Source organism: Populus nigra, chromosome 18 (genome assembly GCF_951802175.1).
Source record: "Populus nigra chromosome 18, ddPopNigr1.1, whole genome shotgun sequence".
Lineage (NCBI taxonomy): Eukaryota > Viridiplantae > Streptophyta > Magnoliopsida > Malpighiales > Salicaceae > Populus > Populus nigra.
Genome location: NC_084869.1, coordinates 2,807,629 through 2,821,919, shown reverse-complemented (window position 1 = coordinate 2,821,919; position 14,291 = coordinate 2,807,629). Strand labels below are relative to the sequence as shown.

At 34.5% G+C, this 14,291-nt stretch overlaps 1 protein-coding gene across 3 annotated transcripts; it reads right to left on the bottom strand.

The window, feature by feature from the left end:
• Positions 1 to 1,528: 1,528 nt before the first annotated feature.
• LOC133678316 (eukaryotic translation initiation factor 5B) lies at positions 1,529 to 10,837 on the bottom strand. Of its 3 annotated transcripts, none has more exons than XM_062100604.1 (13): positions 10,654 to 10,837; positions 8,274 to 10,467; positions 7,603 to 8,177; positions 7,392 to 7,499; positions 7,209 to 7,309; positions 6,999 to 7,089; positions 6,802 to 6,912; positions 6,655 to 6,720; positions 5,147 to 5,206; positions 4,446 to 5,003; positions 2,868 to 2,987; positions 2,035 to 2,154; positions 1,529 to 1,940 (listed from the first exon to the last, which is right to left on the bottom strand). In XM_062100604.1, the coding sequence occupies exons 2-13, from the start codon at positions 10,408 to 10,410 to the stop codon at positions 1,875 to 1,877; spliced, it is 4,113 nt and encodes a 1,370-aa protein (XP_061956588.1). In that variant the 5' UTR covers positions 10,411 to 10,467; positions 10,654 to 10,837; the 3' UTR covers positions 1,529 to 1,874. The 3 variants fall into 3 exon arrangements, with proteins under 3 accessions (XP_061956588.1, XP_061956587.1, XP_061956589.1); XM_062100603.1 differs by having other exon boundaries at positions 8,274 to 10,436; XM_062100605.1 differs by having other exon boundaries at positions 7,603 to 8,165; positions 8,274 to 10,436.
• Positions 10,838 to 14,291: the final 3,454 nt, after the last annotated feature.

Sequence of the window (14,291 nt, the reverse complement as noted above, 5' to 3'; positions counted from 1 at the left end):
CTTTCAATCTCACCATCATTCAATGTTGTGTAGGTTATAAAAACCATCTTTTTTTATTTGATATGATTTATTTATTGTTTTTTTATTATATAATTAAATGGAACTTGATTATTGAATCTAGTGGGGTCAATGATTTGATTTATGTATTTTTCTTACTTCTTTTAAATCTGAACATCAATTGTTTGTACGCTACAAAAAAAAAATCTTATTAATGTCTATTATTATAATTTTAGGTTTTTTTTTAAAAAAAATTAATCTTTTACCAAAAGACAATAAAAGAGATAGAGATGTGTTTCTTCTTTGATTTTTATTATGATATAAATATCGAATTAAGATATAAAAAGTTAATTTCCATAAACCTAATTTTTGTATAAATAATCTACTCTAGCAAGACTGATGTTGTGAATTTAATATTGATATTTAAAAACCAACTCAACAGTACCTCTATATAAGTGTACAAGACCCATAAATACTGAAGCGTGACTAGAGCGGTGGCTTATGGTAGTTGTCGAGGTGGAGGAGGGGGTTTGGTGGTGGTGGTTATGAAGAAGTAGAGTTTTGGCTGGCTGTGACTTTATTTTTTCTCCGAAGGAATTAAGATGAAAAGAGAGTGAGATAAAAATAGTGTTTGAAATTATAATAGTAATTATTTTTTGAAGTAATTTTTAATTAAAACGGTGCAAAATAATTATTTTATATTTTTTAAGATTTATTTTTAATATCAATATATCAAAATAATATAAAATTATAAAAAAACTTGAATAAAAATAAAAAAATATTTTCTTGAATAATAATCAAGAAAAAAAGAGAGTGGGATAAAAATAATATTTAAAATTGTAATAATATTTAATTTTTAAAATGTTTGTCATTTAAAAATGTATTAAAATAATATATTTTTTATTTTTTTAAAATTTACTTTAAACTTCTTAACTTATCTTATGTGTCATTGAACATGTCAAAACAATATAAAATCATAAAAAAATTGAATAAAAATAAAAAAAATAAAAAACCATTTTCTTAAACAAAAATACAAAGACACTCAATTGGTGAATTTTTGAGAGTTGTTGACAAACTATAGAATAATACCATAACTTCTAGAATACCACTAAAACATTATAAAATTTCCGAGCCCAATCCTAAACCAACTTTTAAGCACTCTAGATCAACACCACTATATTTATCCACCTCGAAGCCAATCTCAAAGCGACTCTTGAGCACTCTAGATCAGTCTCATCACAATGCTCGCCTCAAATCGGACCCCGCCTGTCCATATCCCCGCCCAAACCCGATCCCGGCCAGGCCAGAAAACAAAGCTCAATAGTGTGAAAACAATCTTGAAAACCACTTTTTTTTTTTGGTTTTAAAAACTGTTTTATTTTATTGAAATAAAAAATGACAACAAACAAATCTATATATATTAGAAAAAAAATGAAAACAAAATCATAAAACAGAAAATATAAAACGATACCGAAGAAACCACAAGTTTTTGACCGTGTGTGTATATGTCAAGACACGGAGGATCACAGAATCAACTAAATTCGGATCCTTTTATTAACCGACAGCAACATGGCAAAATTGCATGTTATATTTAAACATACAGGCCGCATCTCAGAGAAGAAGACACAAACACTATTCCTCGTTCGATAACAAACGAACTTCGATCTGTAGCAATAGCAAGCAAAGACTTGATACTTCCACCAATCTCATCTACGCATGCGATGGAACTGTGTGATTTTAAAATCACACAGTTCCATCATGCTACTTTAATGCCCCCAACAAAACCTTTGTATCTTACATGAGGACTGTCCTCGTCCTTGATGCTTCCCTTCAAAGTATTTGCGATCATAAACAGAATCATCATGCTACTTTAATGCTTACTGTATCTTAAAAAGGGTCTTCAATTTAACAACCAGCCTCCAATCTTCAATTGACAGATCGTCCTGTGCATGGAAAACACACGATTATCAATTATAATTAATATTAGGCATTGCATTGAACAAGGTAGAACTGGAAACAGAATTGAAAAAGACCTACCCGGTAATTAACTTTAAGAATATCAATTGACCTTCTTGTAATGTGGCTGACTAGTTGATCTTCGTTGTCAAAGTGCCTGCCATGCATTTTTTGCTGCTCCTCCGCATTGGTTCCCACAATCTTCATAGTCACAAAGGAGCACCAAATAAGACCATCTCCAAAAATGTGCAAAAAGGTCATGAAAAACAACTTTTATTTGGTTTATTAAGCTCAACAACTCTCCCACTCGTGTGGGTGTGAGGGTGCGGGAGGGAGGGAGGGAGAGTAGAAACAGAGAGAATCTTAGTTTCATCTATCTAATCCTGCCACGTGGACACTGGCTTTCAATACTTTGTTCTGAGAATGGAAATGATAAATGGAAGGATGGAGAGAAGAAAGTATTGGTATTAACAACCCATCCATTTAGTTATTTGGTTAATAATAATCTAAGCCTAAGGAAAGCTAACAATATGACAAATTCATGCAGCTGCACCCTAATGCTACACCTGATAACCTCTAATGAATTACTAACAAATTATCTTGAGTGAAAAAAAGTACCCCTTTCGCATATTCATTCTGTATATGTTCTTTAGCCTTTTCCTTTTAAATTTTCCTTTCAAGTTCTCGAGGAGTAATTTATAAACTACATCAAACAAGATGACTTGATTTTACAATTCAACTAGAGAAATTATAGCTTGTTCATTTCTGGAGTTGATGTTGTAAAAAGTAAAATAATTACTAGTTGTAACAAAAATGTCTTGAATATTATTTAACAGAACTAAAACATAGAATGTCCATTATGATATTTATGAAGCAACAAGTAATTTCAATCAATCAACAATGATGTACCGTACCTTAATGGCCACCTTCTGGCCTTTCTTTGCATAATCCACTGATTTTTTGTTGAACTCAATGGAAGCAATTCGGCCAATGTCAATGTAATCTTTTTGTGGAACACAAAGTGGTGTCCCAACCTGTGTAAAAGAGCAAATAGTATCAGAGGACAGTAAAGCATGTAATCCTAAAAGAACTAATAACATGCATGTTGACAGAGCCAAATTTATAGCCCAAGTCAAAATTCGTGGAAGGATAACAAACTTCCCCCAAAACCTCAGAAAAGCATCCCCACTTATATCTAAAACACGGTGAATTTGGCAATACATTTTGCACAAACAACAGTCTCAAATCAATCATACTTGGTAACTTGAGCCAAGCAAGTGCACAAACATCGAGAATTTGAGGTAAGAGGATGGTGAAAACAGAGTGACAGTAGCCAAAAAAGAATAAGAAAAGTAAAAGGAAATTGCAACAAGTACAATGTCTCACTACATTTATTGAGCTCTACACCATAATAGCTTAAATGGGATGGAAACTAGATCACAATGAATAAAAAAGGCCTACCCAACCAAAAAGCTCAACAGCTCACAAACTAAAAAATTTAGAAAGAATTTATGGATAGTTAAATGATCAATCCCTAGAAACTGTGATGTAGAGGTACACAAGACAAAGAGCGAGTATTTTCCAAGCACAGATACAACCTGCATCACTTTATAGTGCTGTCGAAAATAAGGTGTGTCGACATGATTTAGACAGTAGCATCCCATATAGGCAAAAAATCTTGCAGCTAAGCCCATGCACACTACTTCAACAACTTACTAGCAGCACTTTAATCTTTGAAAATTATTGCATGCCTAAAATCCAAAATAAAAAGCTCACACCACCTTAGAACATTCAATAGATCTTGCAGAATCCTAGTTGGTTCAATGTGCTACCAGGATTTGATGAACCACAAAAATAATTGTACTAAAACATTCAGACAACAGAGTTACATATATACGAGCCTTAATTAGCTCGGTCAATGAATCAGAGAACTTGATCATATCCTCCTAATCAAAATCTACATATTAAATGATTGCATGTTATATGGATCGGGTATAAACACATATTGCTATCAAAGAAGATGTGTGGCATTGAAAGGATCAAATCGAATTGCAGATATACCAAAGGGTATGAACTCTCAGCAGTTCATCTAGTGTCAAACCCAAAATCACGGTACAGTGCCATTGATTAATCCTCAAATCACAGGACCCTGTCAATTATATATGCTATAGATGATCCTTCATTGATTTAGGGTTATAGCAAAAGTCATGCAACATTGTCCAGGCAAAAGAAACCCATCTGTTCAATTTCATAGGGCACCATCATGTGAAACAGAAGAATTAAAAAGAACAAAGAAAAAAAGCACCCTGGTAAGATACTAAAGCAGCCTGCTTTATCTGATAAGACCCCAGGCTAGATCTCCTATACACTGTAGCTAGGACATCACCCCATAGCTATGCCCGAAAAAGGCATAAGAGAGACCAGTAATTCACCAATGTATGCAAGGATGAGAAAGTGGAAACAAAACAAAATAACTTAGAATATAGTAATACCTTGAGTATGCCCTCAAGAACATCAACCCCCAAGATGATAGGATCTTTCTTGTTGAAAATGCACTCTGGTATTATCTCAAGAACACATGGGAAAACAGCTTCATCAGCGGCTTCCCTCTTCTTTTCCTCCTTCAGATTCTGAATGTAAGCCTTGAATTGATCAAATAAGTGATAAATGATATCAGCGATGAAAATCTTTACTCCTAGTTCATCTGCAAGTTCCCGAGCCTCAGGTGTCACTTTAACATCAAATGCCAAAATGGTGGCATACTCCTTTTTCTTCTCAAGCATTACACTGGACTTCATGACATCCTTTTTATGTACTGGGCCAATGCCTATACCGCTAACAGGAATGCTTACTGCCGGTGACTTCAAGAACTCCAGCAACGCTTCCAATGACCCAAGGGTAGATGCTTGTACGTAAACTCCCTCGCCACTTTTATCAATCCGACTCATTACTGACTTCATGTCTTCCATTGCGGATTCCTTGACATCTTCCACATCATCATCACGCCCAACCACATATAAACCAGTTCCAGCAATAGCATGTTCAAGGCCCTGCATGGAATAATAACACAAGAAAGCCAGGATATTTACTACCAGGAGTTAAAACATATCTAAAGATCTCTACATAGGCATGTGCTATCCATGCGTATTAGGTAAATTGGTCTTTATTGCTAGGATTAGCAAATTACAATCACCTGCCCAGTGATCTTGATACCCTGTGCAGCCTTGATTTCTTTATGGTGAAGATATGTCCCCTGAAAATAGAAAATAAAAAAAAAAGAATAGAAAACAAAACAAAACCACTACATTAGTATCCAATCCATCAATTTCTACTATTCCATAGAAAAGTAAGATAAAATAAAACAATGAATCTGAGAGGAGAGGTTGCAGCACTAAAATCTGATCACATAAACCCAAAGCTTGATACAAGGATCCCAGCCATTCCCCACGATTCAGTATAGCAACTTAAAATAATTTCTGATTTTTTTGAAGCACTTGAGCAATGAAGTAAAAACAGCCCTCAACCCTACTGGAAACAAGAATATTGAAAGAGAACATGGTAATTAAGTTATAGTATACATTCCAAAATGATTGTCTCAAACAAGTCTTGTACAGACTCAATAGATTAGGAGATGCCACCAAGAGATCTTAGTGCCTTTAGTCACCAGATATCCACTTTTACTTGCTTAGGGAAAAGTTCATATGGTTTTCCAGGTAAAGCCCTCACTAATACTGGGTTCAAACAGTTATTTCCAAGTTGGGGTTCTACTTTACGAGTCATGCACAAATCTTTCTTCATCTTCTATCTAAAAATTGGTGTCATGACACCAGTCTAGAGTTGGTTCATAATACCACTATAAACTAGTTATTTTATGACGAAGGGACAAGTATTTGACTTGCTTGTTGAACTAACAAGCATGCAGTGTGAACACATGCATCTAACATGTCGGACAAGGGTATTATAAGGCAAAGTGAAGGGTCGAAGCAACATAGCATAATGACAATTGGTCTTAATTTCCAGCAATTATTGCACAGGTCAGTGATATACATGTCCTTCATGGGTTGGTCATCTTTAGTCTATTCAGAAAAGGAAAGGAGAGCACTATGACATTGTAACAGTTCATATGCCTTAAGAGAGCAAATATGACAAGAAGAATGCTAGTCAACAATTCTCAAGTCATGCGGAATTTTTATTTTTTACAAATATATTGGCTTAGCTGATCTTTCACCCATGTGTCTGTCAAAATTTCTCAACTCCACCTTTGGGTTGACAATTTTTCAATTTGGTATGTGTTACTGATTTTTGTCAGAATCATCTAATAGGTAACAGTCCTAATTCACTTTCGATAATATCTGACATGGAAAATAGGAAAACACTGAAATTACACGTCACTAATTTTAACCTGTAATTTCAGTCTGGTCTGGTAAAATGCGGGGCCCACAAATCTCACACGTGCAATTCCATTCCATTTTTATTTTCCATGTCAGATATTAATGGTGGGGAATTAGATAATCGATACCTATTACATGATTTTGACAAAAAAATAGATTACATAGCAAATTGAAAATTTATTGACATGCAGGGACAAACACAATGACGCGTTAAGCCCAAACAAATTAATCCCAGATCACACATATTCAACATAAGAACTGTAGAGAGAAAAAAGAAAAGGACAACAGAGGTAAAAACAAAAAACCACACCTTAACTCGGAGTTCCTTCATTGGGTGGGGTGTCAGCAAAGCCCGAATTGTGGTAACAATGGGACCCTGTAAAGAAAAATAAATCATCAATAACTCAGAAACTAGCACTTCATCAAATCTTCAGGAAAAGCAAAGTTCTGAGCTTGCCTGTAAGCCGCACACCACGATTTGATCGCCTTCATGGAGCACACCATTAACCAACACAACATCAATTGTTGTTCCATGGCCTTCAATAACCTTAACCTCCAATACCGTACACTGGCAAAGGTACCCAACAACAATCAGATATTAGTGTTAACTTAAGGCATTCTACCAGTTAAGACACAGCAGACAGGAGAACATGCCTGCACTTCATTTCTGAATGTGAGTTTCTCAATCATAGTTTTCTGAGACCATTGGATCAGTAGCAGTAACAAATCTGGAATGCCTTCTCCACTGACATATAGGAAAAGCATTGGCACAAAGAATGCAAGACCCAAAAAGATGAGCAGATATTAAAGTTAATGAATCTCAACTTAGTTATGAGAGGGAGAGCGAGGAAATCTTGTTCTTACCTAATTGCACTTGTCGGTACGATATTAAAAGTTTCTCCCATGTCCTTGTTTTTATAGTACAATTCAGTATTTAATCCTTGCTCCTTGAACTGAGTTATGACCTGGGATCCAGTGGAAGGCAAAATTTTAACAAAAGGAGCAAATTGATAAAACTCTTTGAAGGAAGTAAAAATAGTAGATGACCTCCATGAGCCTCCTGTCAAATTCATTTTGCACATCTTTTGATTGCTGCTTCAATGCCTTTCTAATAGGTGCATTACGTTGTGCTTTCCATGCATAGAGTCTGTCCACCTGAAACATTGAAATGATAAAGGAACAAAACCTAACATCAATAAAAGGAAAAATTAACATTGTAGCATTATCTCTATATTAAATTGGAAGAAAAAAAACTAACTTTATTTAATGCAACAATAAATTCTGTATTCCTCATCCTCAAAAGATTGAGTGATTCTATGGTTTGCGGCTCCAAGCCATGCATTATGTCAACAACCAGAATAGCAATGTCACATAAACCTGAACCGCGTGACCGTAGATTAGTAAAAGATTCATGGCCAGGGGTATCAATAACCAACAGACCAGGGACATTTAATTTTGCATCAGCTTTCAATTCCTTTGTTCTTTCCCGTATGTTCTCAGCAGGAAAGTATGTTGCACCAATCTGTTGCGTGATACCCCCAGCCTCACCTTCTTGCACATTGGTGCCTCGAATACAATCCAACAGCTTGGTTTTACCAGTATCAACATGGCCCATAATACAGCAAATTGGAGAGCGCAGGTTCTCTTCACCCTGTTTAGGGATGGCATCTGAAACTGCTCCTTTATTTTTCACAGCAGCGTCTTTCTTCCTGTTTTTGTCAGAAACTTCAACCTCAGTCTGAATTTTCTTATTTTCAACATCACGAGAATCCATTGGCTGTGATGTAACAGGTTTTCTGACTGCAATTGCAGGCTTGGCATCTGAAGGAGGGGCTGCAATAGTGTAAGAATGAAAGAAACAAAACAAAAGAAACTGGTAGAGATACCATAAACTTGATAGTCCAACATGAAAATCAAGCAAAAACTAACCTGCACCGCGAGAAGATGGAACAGAACTCTTTGTTTCCTTCTTCAAGACAGGTTCAGGCTCAGAATCCTCCTCATCATCAAATGCACCCTTAACATTAAGATTTACATCATCCCAGCTCTTTGCATCCCATTCCTCATCATCGTCATCTTCCTCCATTCCATTCTCCTCAGGTACACTAGCAACTTCTGTTTTCTCTTCCTCCACTGGTTCAGCCTTCTCTAATTCTACGGTTTCCACCTCATGCACTTCTTCCTGCTCCTCTTGCTCTTTTCCTTTAGCTTCTACATGTTCCTCTATCTTGATACCATTTGCTTGATGGTGAGCTGGTTTTGACTTCTTAGTCTGGTACCTGGGCCGTTTTGTAGGTGCATTATCTCTGTCTGCAGTAGGGACAGTGATGCCTGCATTAGCAAGTATTTGATTCCGCATAGCCTCTAGCCGCCGTTGTTCTTCCTTCTGCTTCCCTGTTAGAAGCTTGCCTTCCTGTTTCTTCTTCAAGAGTTTCTCCTTTTCCCTTTCCTTCTTCCTACGCCTAGCCTCTTCTGCTTGCCTCTCAAGTTCTTCTTGCCTTAGTCTTTCCTCTTCTTCCTTCCTCCTCTTCTCCTCTTCCTCCCTTGCTTTTCTCTCCTCCATTTCTTTTCTCCTAGCAAGTGCCTCTTGCATCTCTCTAACATGCTTAGGAAGCTTCTTTTCAGCAGCTTTACCCTTTGCATCTGTCTTTTTTGGCTCACTTGTTTCAGCTTTTGCTTCCTCCAGCTTTTCTTCCTTTGCCGCTGCAGCAGCGGCAGCAGCTACCTTCTTCTCTTTCTCCTTCTCTTTCTTCTTCTTCTTCTTCTTTGCAGCAGCAGACTCTTCCTTTTCTTCTTCACCCTCCTTCTCGACCAGAGCATCTGGCACTGCAACTGGTTCAGGCTGAACATTAAGTTTCTCCTCTTGTGGAGGTGGTTCAGAAGGTTTCAAAGTAGATGCCCCCCCACCTAGCTCCGCAAGAATCTTATCCAAATCATCCTCTTCTTGAGCAGTCCTTCCACTCTTACCCTTCTTCTTCTTCTTATTCTTTGAAGTCTCTGCCACCGCTTCACTCTTAGTAACCTTACTATCATTAGCTTCGACAATATTAGGTTCTTCTGGTTCAACCATCTCAGCAACTTCTCTCTCATCCTCTCCACCCAATGCAGAAAAAACATGATTACTAGCCCCCTTCTTCTTAGAGGACTTCTTCTTCTTACCAGTAAATGCAACCACCGACTCATCTTCATCCTCAACGCCAATCACATCATCATTGGTTTTCACTGATTCAGACACAGAAGCCTCTTCATCATTCTCATCATCAAGCAATGCCGCACTAAATTTATTACTACCACTCTTTTTGCTAGATTTGGAAGACTTCTTCTTCTTACCAGAGAAAGTAATCGCACCAAAATCCTCATCCTCATCTTTCTTCTCGTCATCCTCATTCTCATCTAACCCATCGAAACTCGCTGCCAAAAACACACTCCCAGCATCCTTCTTACCACCCTTTGCCGACTTCTTCTTCTTTCCTGTAAATTCAATAACAGGCACGTCATTGTCATCATCATCCTCTTCTTTATCCACCACCTCTCCATCAATCTCACCATCGTCAATAGCATCAAAAGCCGATGCACTAAACAAACTACCACCACCACTCCCCTTATTCCCCTTACCCTTTGTCTTCCCTTTAAAACTTGCCACAGGCTCATCCTCCTCCTCACTATCTTTCTCGCCAGTCAACTCCGATCTCTCATCGTCGTCATCATTCCCATCATCATCCTCATCACCTCCCAATAAGGCAAAATTGGACGATGAAAAACCAGCATTCCCACCAGCACCACTCTTCTTCCCTTTCGACTTCTTTTTCCCAGCAAACACAACCTCCGGCACTTCCTCCTCCTCACCATCCCCCTTCTCTTCCTTAAAATCCTTCTGATTTCCCTTCTTACCCTTCTTCTTCCCAGTAATCACAACTTTCTCGTCCTGAACCTGCGTCTCCTCGGACAACTCGGTCCCAACCGAATACTCATCATCATCAATCATCAACCCCTTCTTCTTCGACTTCCCTCCACCACCCGCAGGAGCGTTCTCCTCATCACGCGCGGCTGGCTTCTTTCTACCCATCGATAATTCCACGAATTAACCTCCCTCTAAAATAGAAAAAAAAAACACGATTCCTCTCTTATGAAACCATAAATTCCGAACAAGTAAAAAAAAATCACATTATTATTAACAGGAAAACAATTAAAAAATAAATAAATATTTGTTTCGGTATGAATCAGAAGGAAAGTACGTTGCGTGCATAGATAAGTAATCAGATCTAAATTAACGATAAAATTTGTGATTAGAGATAGACTGAAGGCTTACTTGAGACGATGATGCTGATAAAAAATCGGATTGAATAAGCGATTATAAAGACTGAGAGATGAGATGAGATGATTTAGAAATTATTATACTGTTAGTGTAGAAGAGTAGATGAGAAGAGCAGGGAAGAAAGATTATTGAGCAGAGACAGTGAAGAGAGGGAGAAAATGGGGACTTGATGTGTATGAAGTTACAGTTTCTAGCCTTCTAGGGTTCAATATGGGCTTGGCTGGGATGGGCTGGGCTGCTCCGGCTATTTCCTGTTTCTAACTTTCCTTTTTCGTTACATTTTTTTTTTAAATCTTGTAAACAGGTGTTTTTGGATCCAAATGTCATCCCATCGCTCTTGCACTTTAAAATACTCAATTAATGTTCTTTTGAATTTTATTATGATTTTGATATTTTTTTTTTATCATGACAATTCTCTTACATCATTTTTTTTTAAACAATTTTCTTAGTTTTTTAAATTGGTGTTGTTGAGTTTGAAAAACACATTTTAAAAGTTCTTCAAAATTTTCCATCTCTAATTTTTCAAATAAAAATAACTAAAATGATGAATCGTATTTTTTTTATACAAAAAAATTATTAAATATACAAAATGCAGCGTTGTAAACTTATTTTTTATCATGATAATTTTTAGTTTGAATAAGGTAAAATTAATAGTTTATAATTAGATTATCATAAATATAAAATATTAAGATGAAAAGTTTTGAAACTATTATAAATTATAATTATTTTTTGTAAGAATTGTTTATAATTTGATTTATTTTTTAGTTTTTCTATAGAAAGTTTCTCCATTCTCATTCAAAAATAAAAAAATATATAGGCTTTTATTGCTGTACATATTATAAATTCTTTAAAAACCTTCTTTTATATATACTAGCATGTTAGTTCGTGATTTACCGCAAGTCTAACAAAAAAAAATCATCATATAGAAATGATTGTGCATGCTGTGTTGACTTGTTTTTAATTAAATTAATGCATGTATTTAATAAAATAATTGAGAATCATATATTTCAATAAATAAATGATAATAATAATAATAATAATAATAATTTTAATCTAAAATGAATTGTGAGAAGAATTATAATAACATAATTTATAGTGAAAGAACAATGTTTTTAGTTTTATCTATAATTATAATTGTAATAAACCAACATATATTACAAAACAACTAAAATAAAAGGCGAAAACATTGTAACTTCCCTCGTATTTTTTTATTCACCACTACAATGTAGTCACTTTTTTGCCATTCTTAAAAAAAATTATTTGCCTTTGAACCAGTGGTATTTTTATCTTTTCATATGGTACATTAGTCATTATAAATTTATTTTGAGGTATTTTTGTCTATTTAATATATTTATGAATAGTAAAAGAGTCAAAATACCCCTAGATAAAAAAGGCTAACATTGTAGGGCATGGGTGTTGTTGTCCTTTTCCTTTTTAAAATACAATAAGATTACGTGCATGGCCTTAAAGAAAAAAATTAAGCCATTAAAACAAGGGTATTAATGTCTTTTGCTCATGTTTTTTTTTTTAATTATTGGTTTGATTAAAAGTTGTAACATAATTTACCATTTAATTTATTATTTTTAAATGCAAAAAGTTGTTGGAACGTGTCTAGTAGCATGCGCCAGCACATGGAAGATGTCAAACACTTTGGGCAACGTGTAAAGTGTCTCCTAGTGGTGTAAAATGAGCTTTCATCATCTTATTTGGTTCTTCTTTATGTCATCTTCTTTTATTGGTGATGTGTGGTATCTAGAGGTGGTCGACTTGTTACCAATAACTCTTCATTTCCCCCATTCATTTATCTCTCCTACTCCAAGAAATCAACTTCGGTCCTTATTATTATTGGTGGTAGTGTGTGTCAGTATCAAGACAAAAACAAATGTGAATGTAGTCAAATGATAAACTTTCTCTTTGCCAATGAGAAGATGTGGGAATGATGATGGTAGTGGTGGTGATATTGATTATGATAATGATAATAATAAAAACAACAACAATAACAATAATGATAATAGTAGTAGTAGTAGAAGAAGAATAAGAAAAGGAAGAAGAAGCCTTCAAATCAAGTTTATATTTTTTTATTATTTCAATAATAATAATGATAATAATAATAACATCAATGATGATGATGGTGATGGTGGTGGTGATTATGATACTAGTGGTAATGATATTAATACTAATAGTAATAACAAAAACAATGATTATAATAATAATAAAACTGATAAAAAAAACAACTAAAAAGAAAAGGAGGTTTCCATGTAGTCATATGAACAATCTATTATTCACCACAATAGTCAAGTGATGTTTATGGCCTTTAAAAAAACCACTTGACTTGGAGTCACATGTGTTTTTGTATTTTCACACAGTTTATTAGTCATTGTACATTTGACTGGGAGTATTTTTGTTGGAATTTGCTTTCTACGTGATTATTCCGATCTTATGACCCGTGTTGCGGGTTAATCTAGTTGATTTGAGTTATTTTTTAATTAGCATTTTCTTGTAACACCTCACAAAACACTATTCATTTTTCTAATTTTTTTCTTTTGTTTATTTTTAAATCTTTTTTATATATCATTCAACATTCAGTTTATTAGAGATGGAGCTTCATGATTTGTTGCGGTTTACTTTCTATGTCGTTATCTTGGTCTTATGACCTGTGTTGTACATTTAACGCGTTAACTTGGTTGACTCGAGTTTTTTTTTGTTTAATTAGAATGTTTTTCAATTTCATTATTAAATACTAGGATGATTAGGAAGTAGGCTTTGTGATTCTTTTCGATTTACTTTCTATTAGGTTATTCTAATCTCATGACTCGGATCACAAGTTTTGCGGAATAATCTAAATTGACTCCGGTCATTTTATCATGTCTTTTTTTTTAGATTGATTTTTTTTCAATTTCATTCTTCAATAATAGATTGGTTTTCATAATTTATTCTAATTTGTTTTATATAGAGTTATCCCAATCAAGGTTGTCAAAAATGCTTTTTTTTTATACGAGATTGAAAATACAATGTAAATTTGGATTGTAAAATCATAGGTACAGTTTTTTAACCAATTATATTTTGATAATTTTAGCCAAGTAGTAAATAACAATATAACATAATTAAAACAAAAGTAAAGTAAAGTGAACAATACAAAAGTTCAAGCACTTTAAAATACATTATTCAAATAAAAATTCATACATAGTTTAAGTAACTTAAAAATACAATGCAATACAATTATGTCTATAAATTTTATTAAATTAAAATTAACAAACCTAAAAGAAATCCATATGCCTTTGGCATTAAAATCCTGCAAAATGTTAACCTTCAAGTTGCATCACTATTAAAATTTATTAGCATTCAAGCCTATAAAAAAGATTGGTTTTATTAGAGAGAGAGAGAGAGAGAGTTAAGATTAATTTACTTTTGCCGTATCTTTAAGAAATCTATAACTCTATATAGTATTAATTTATTTTCACTTTCTCATGGAGATTAGTCCATGGATGCTAAATGGGTAGCTTTGTTTTTTATATAGAAATTCCTAGCTTTTCTTCTAGATGAAGAAGTAATTATTATCAATCCTGACTCAAGAAATCAAGTATACGAAACAACCAACAAGCTCAATTTACTTCACCAATCTTTAAAAGTCT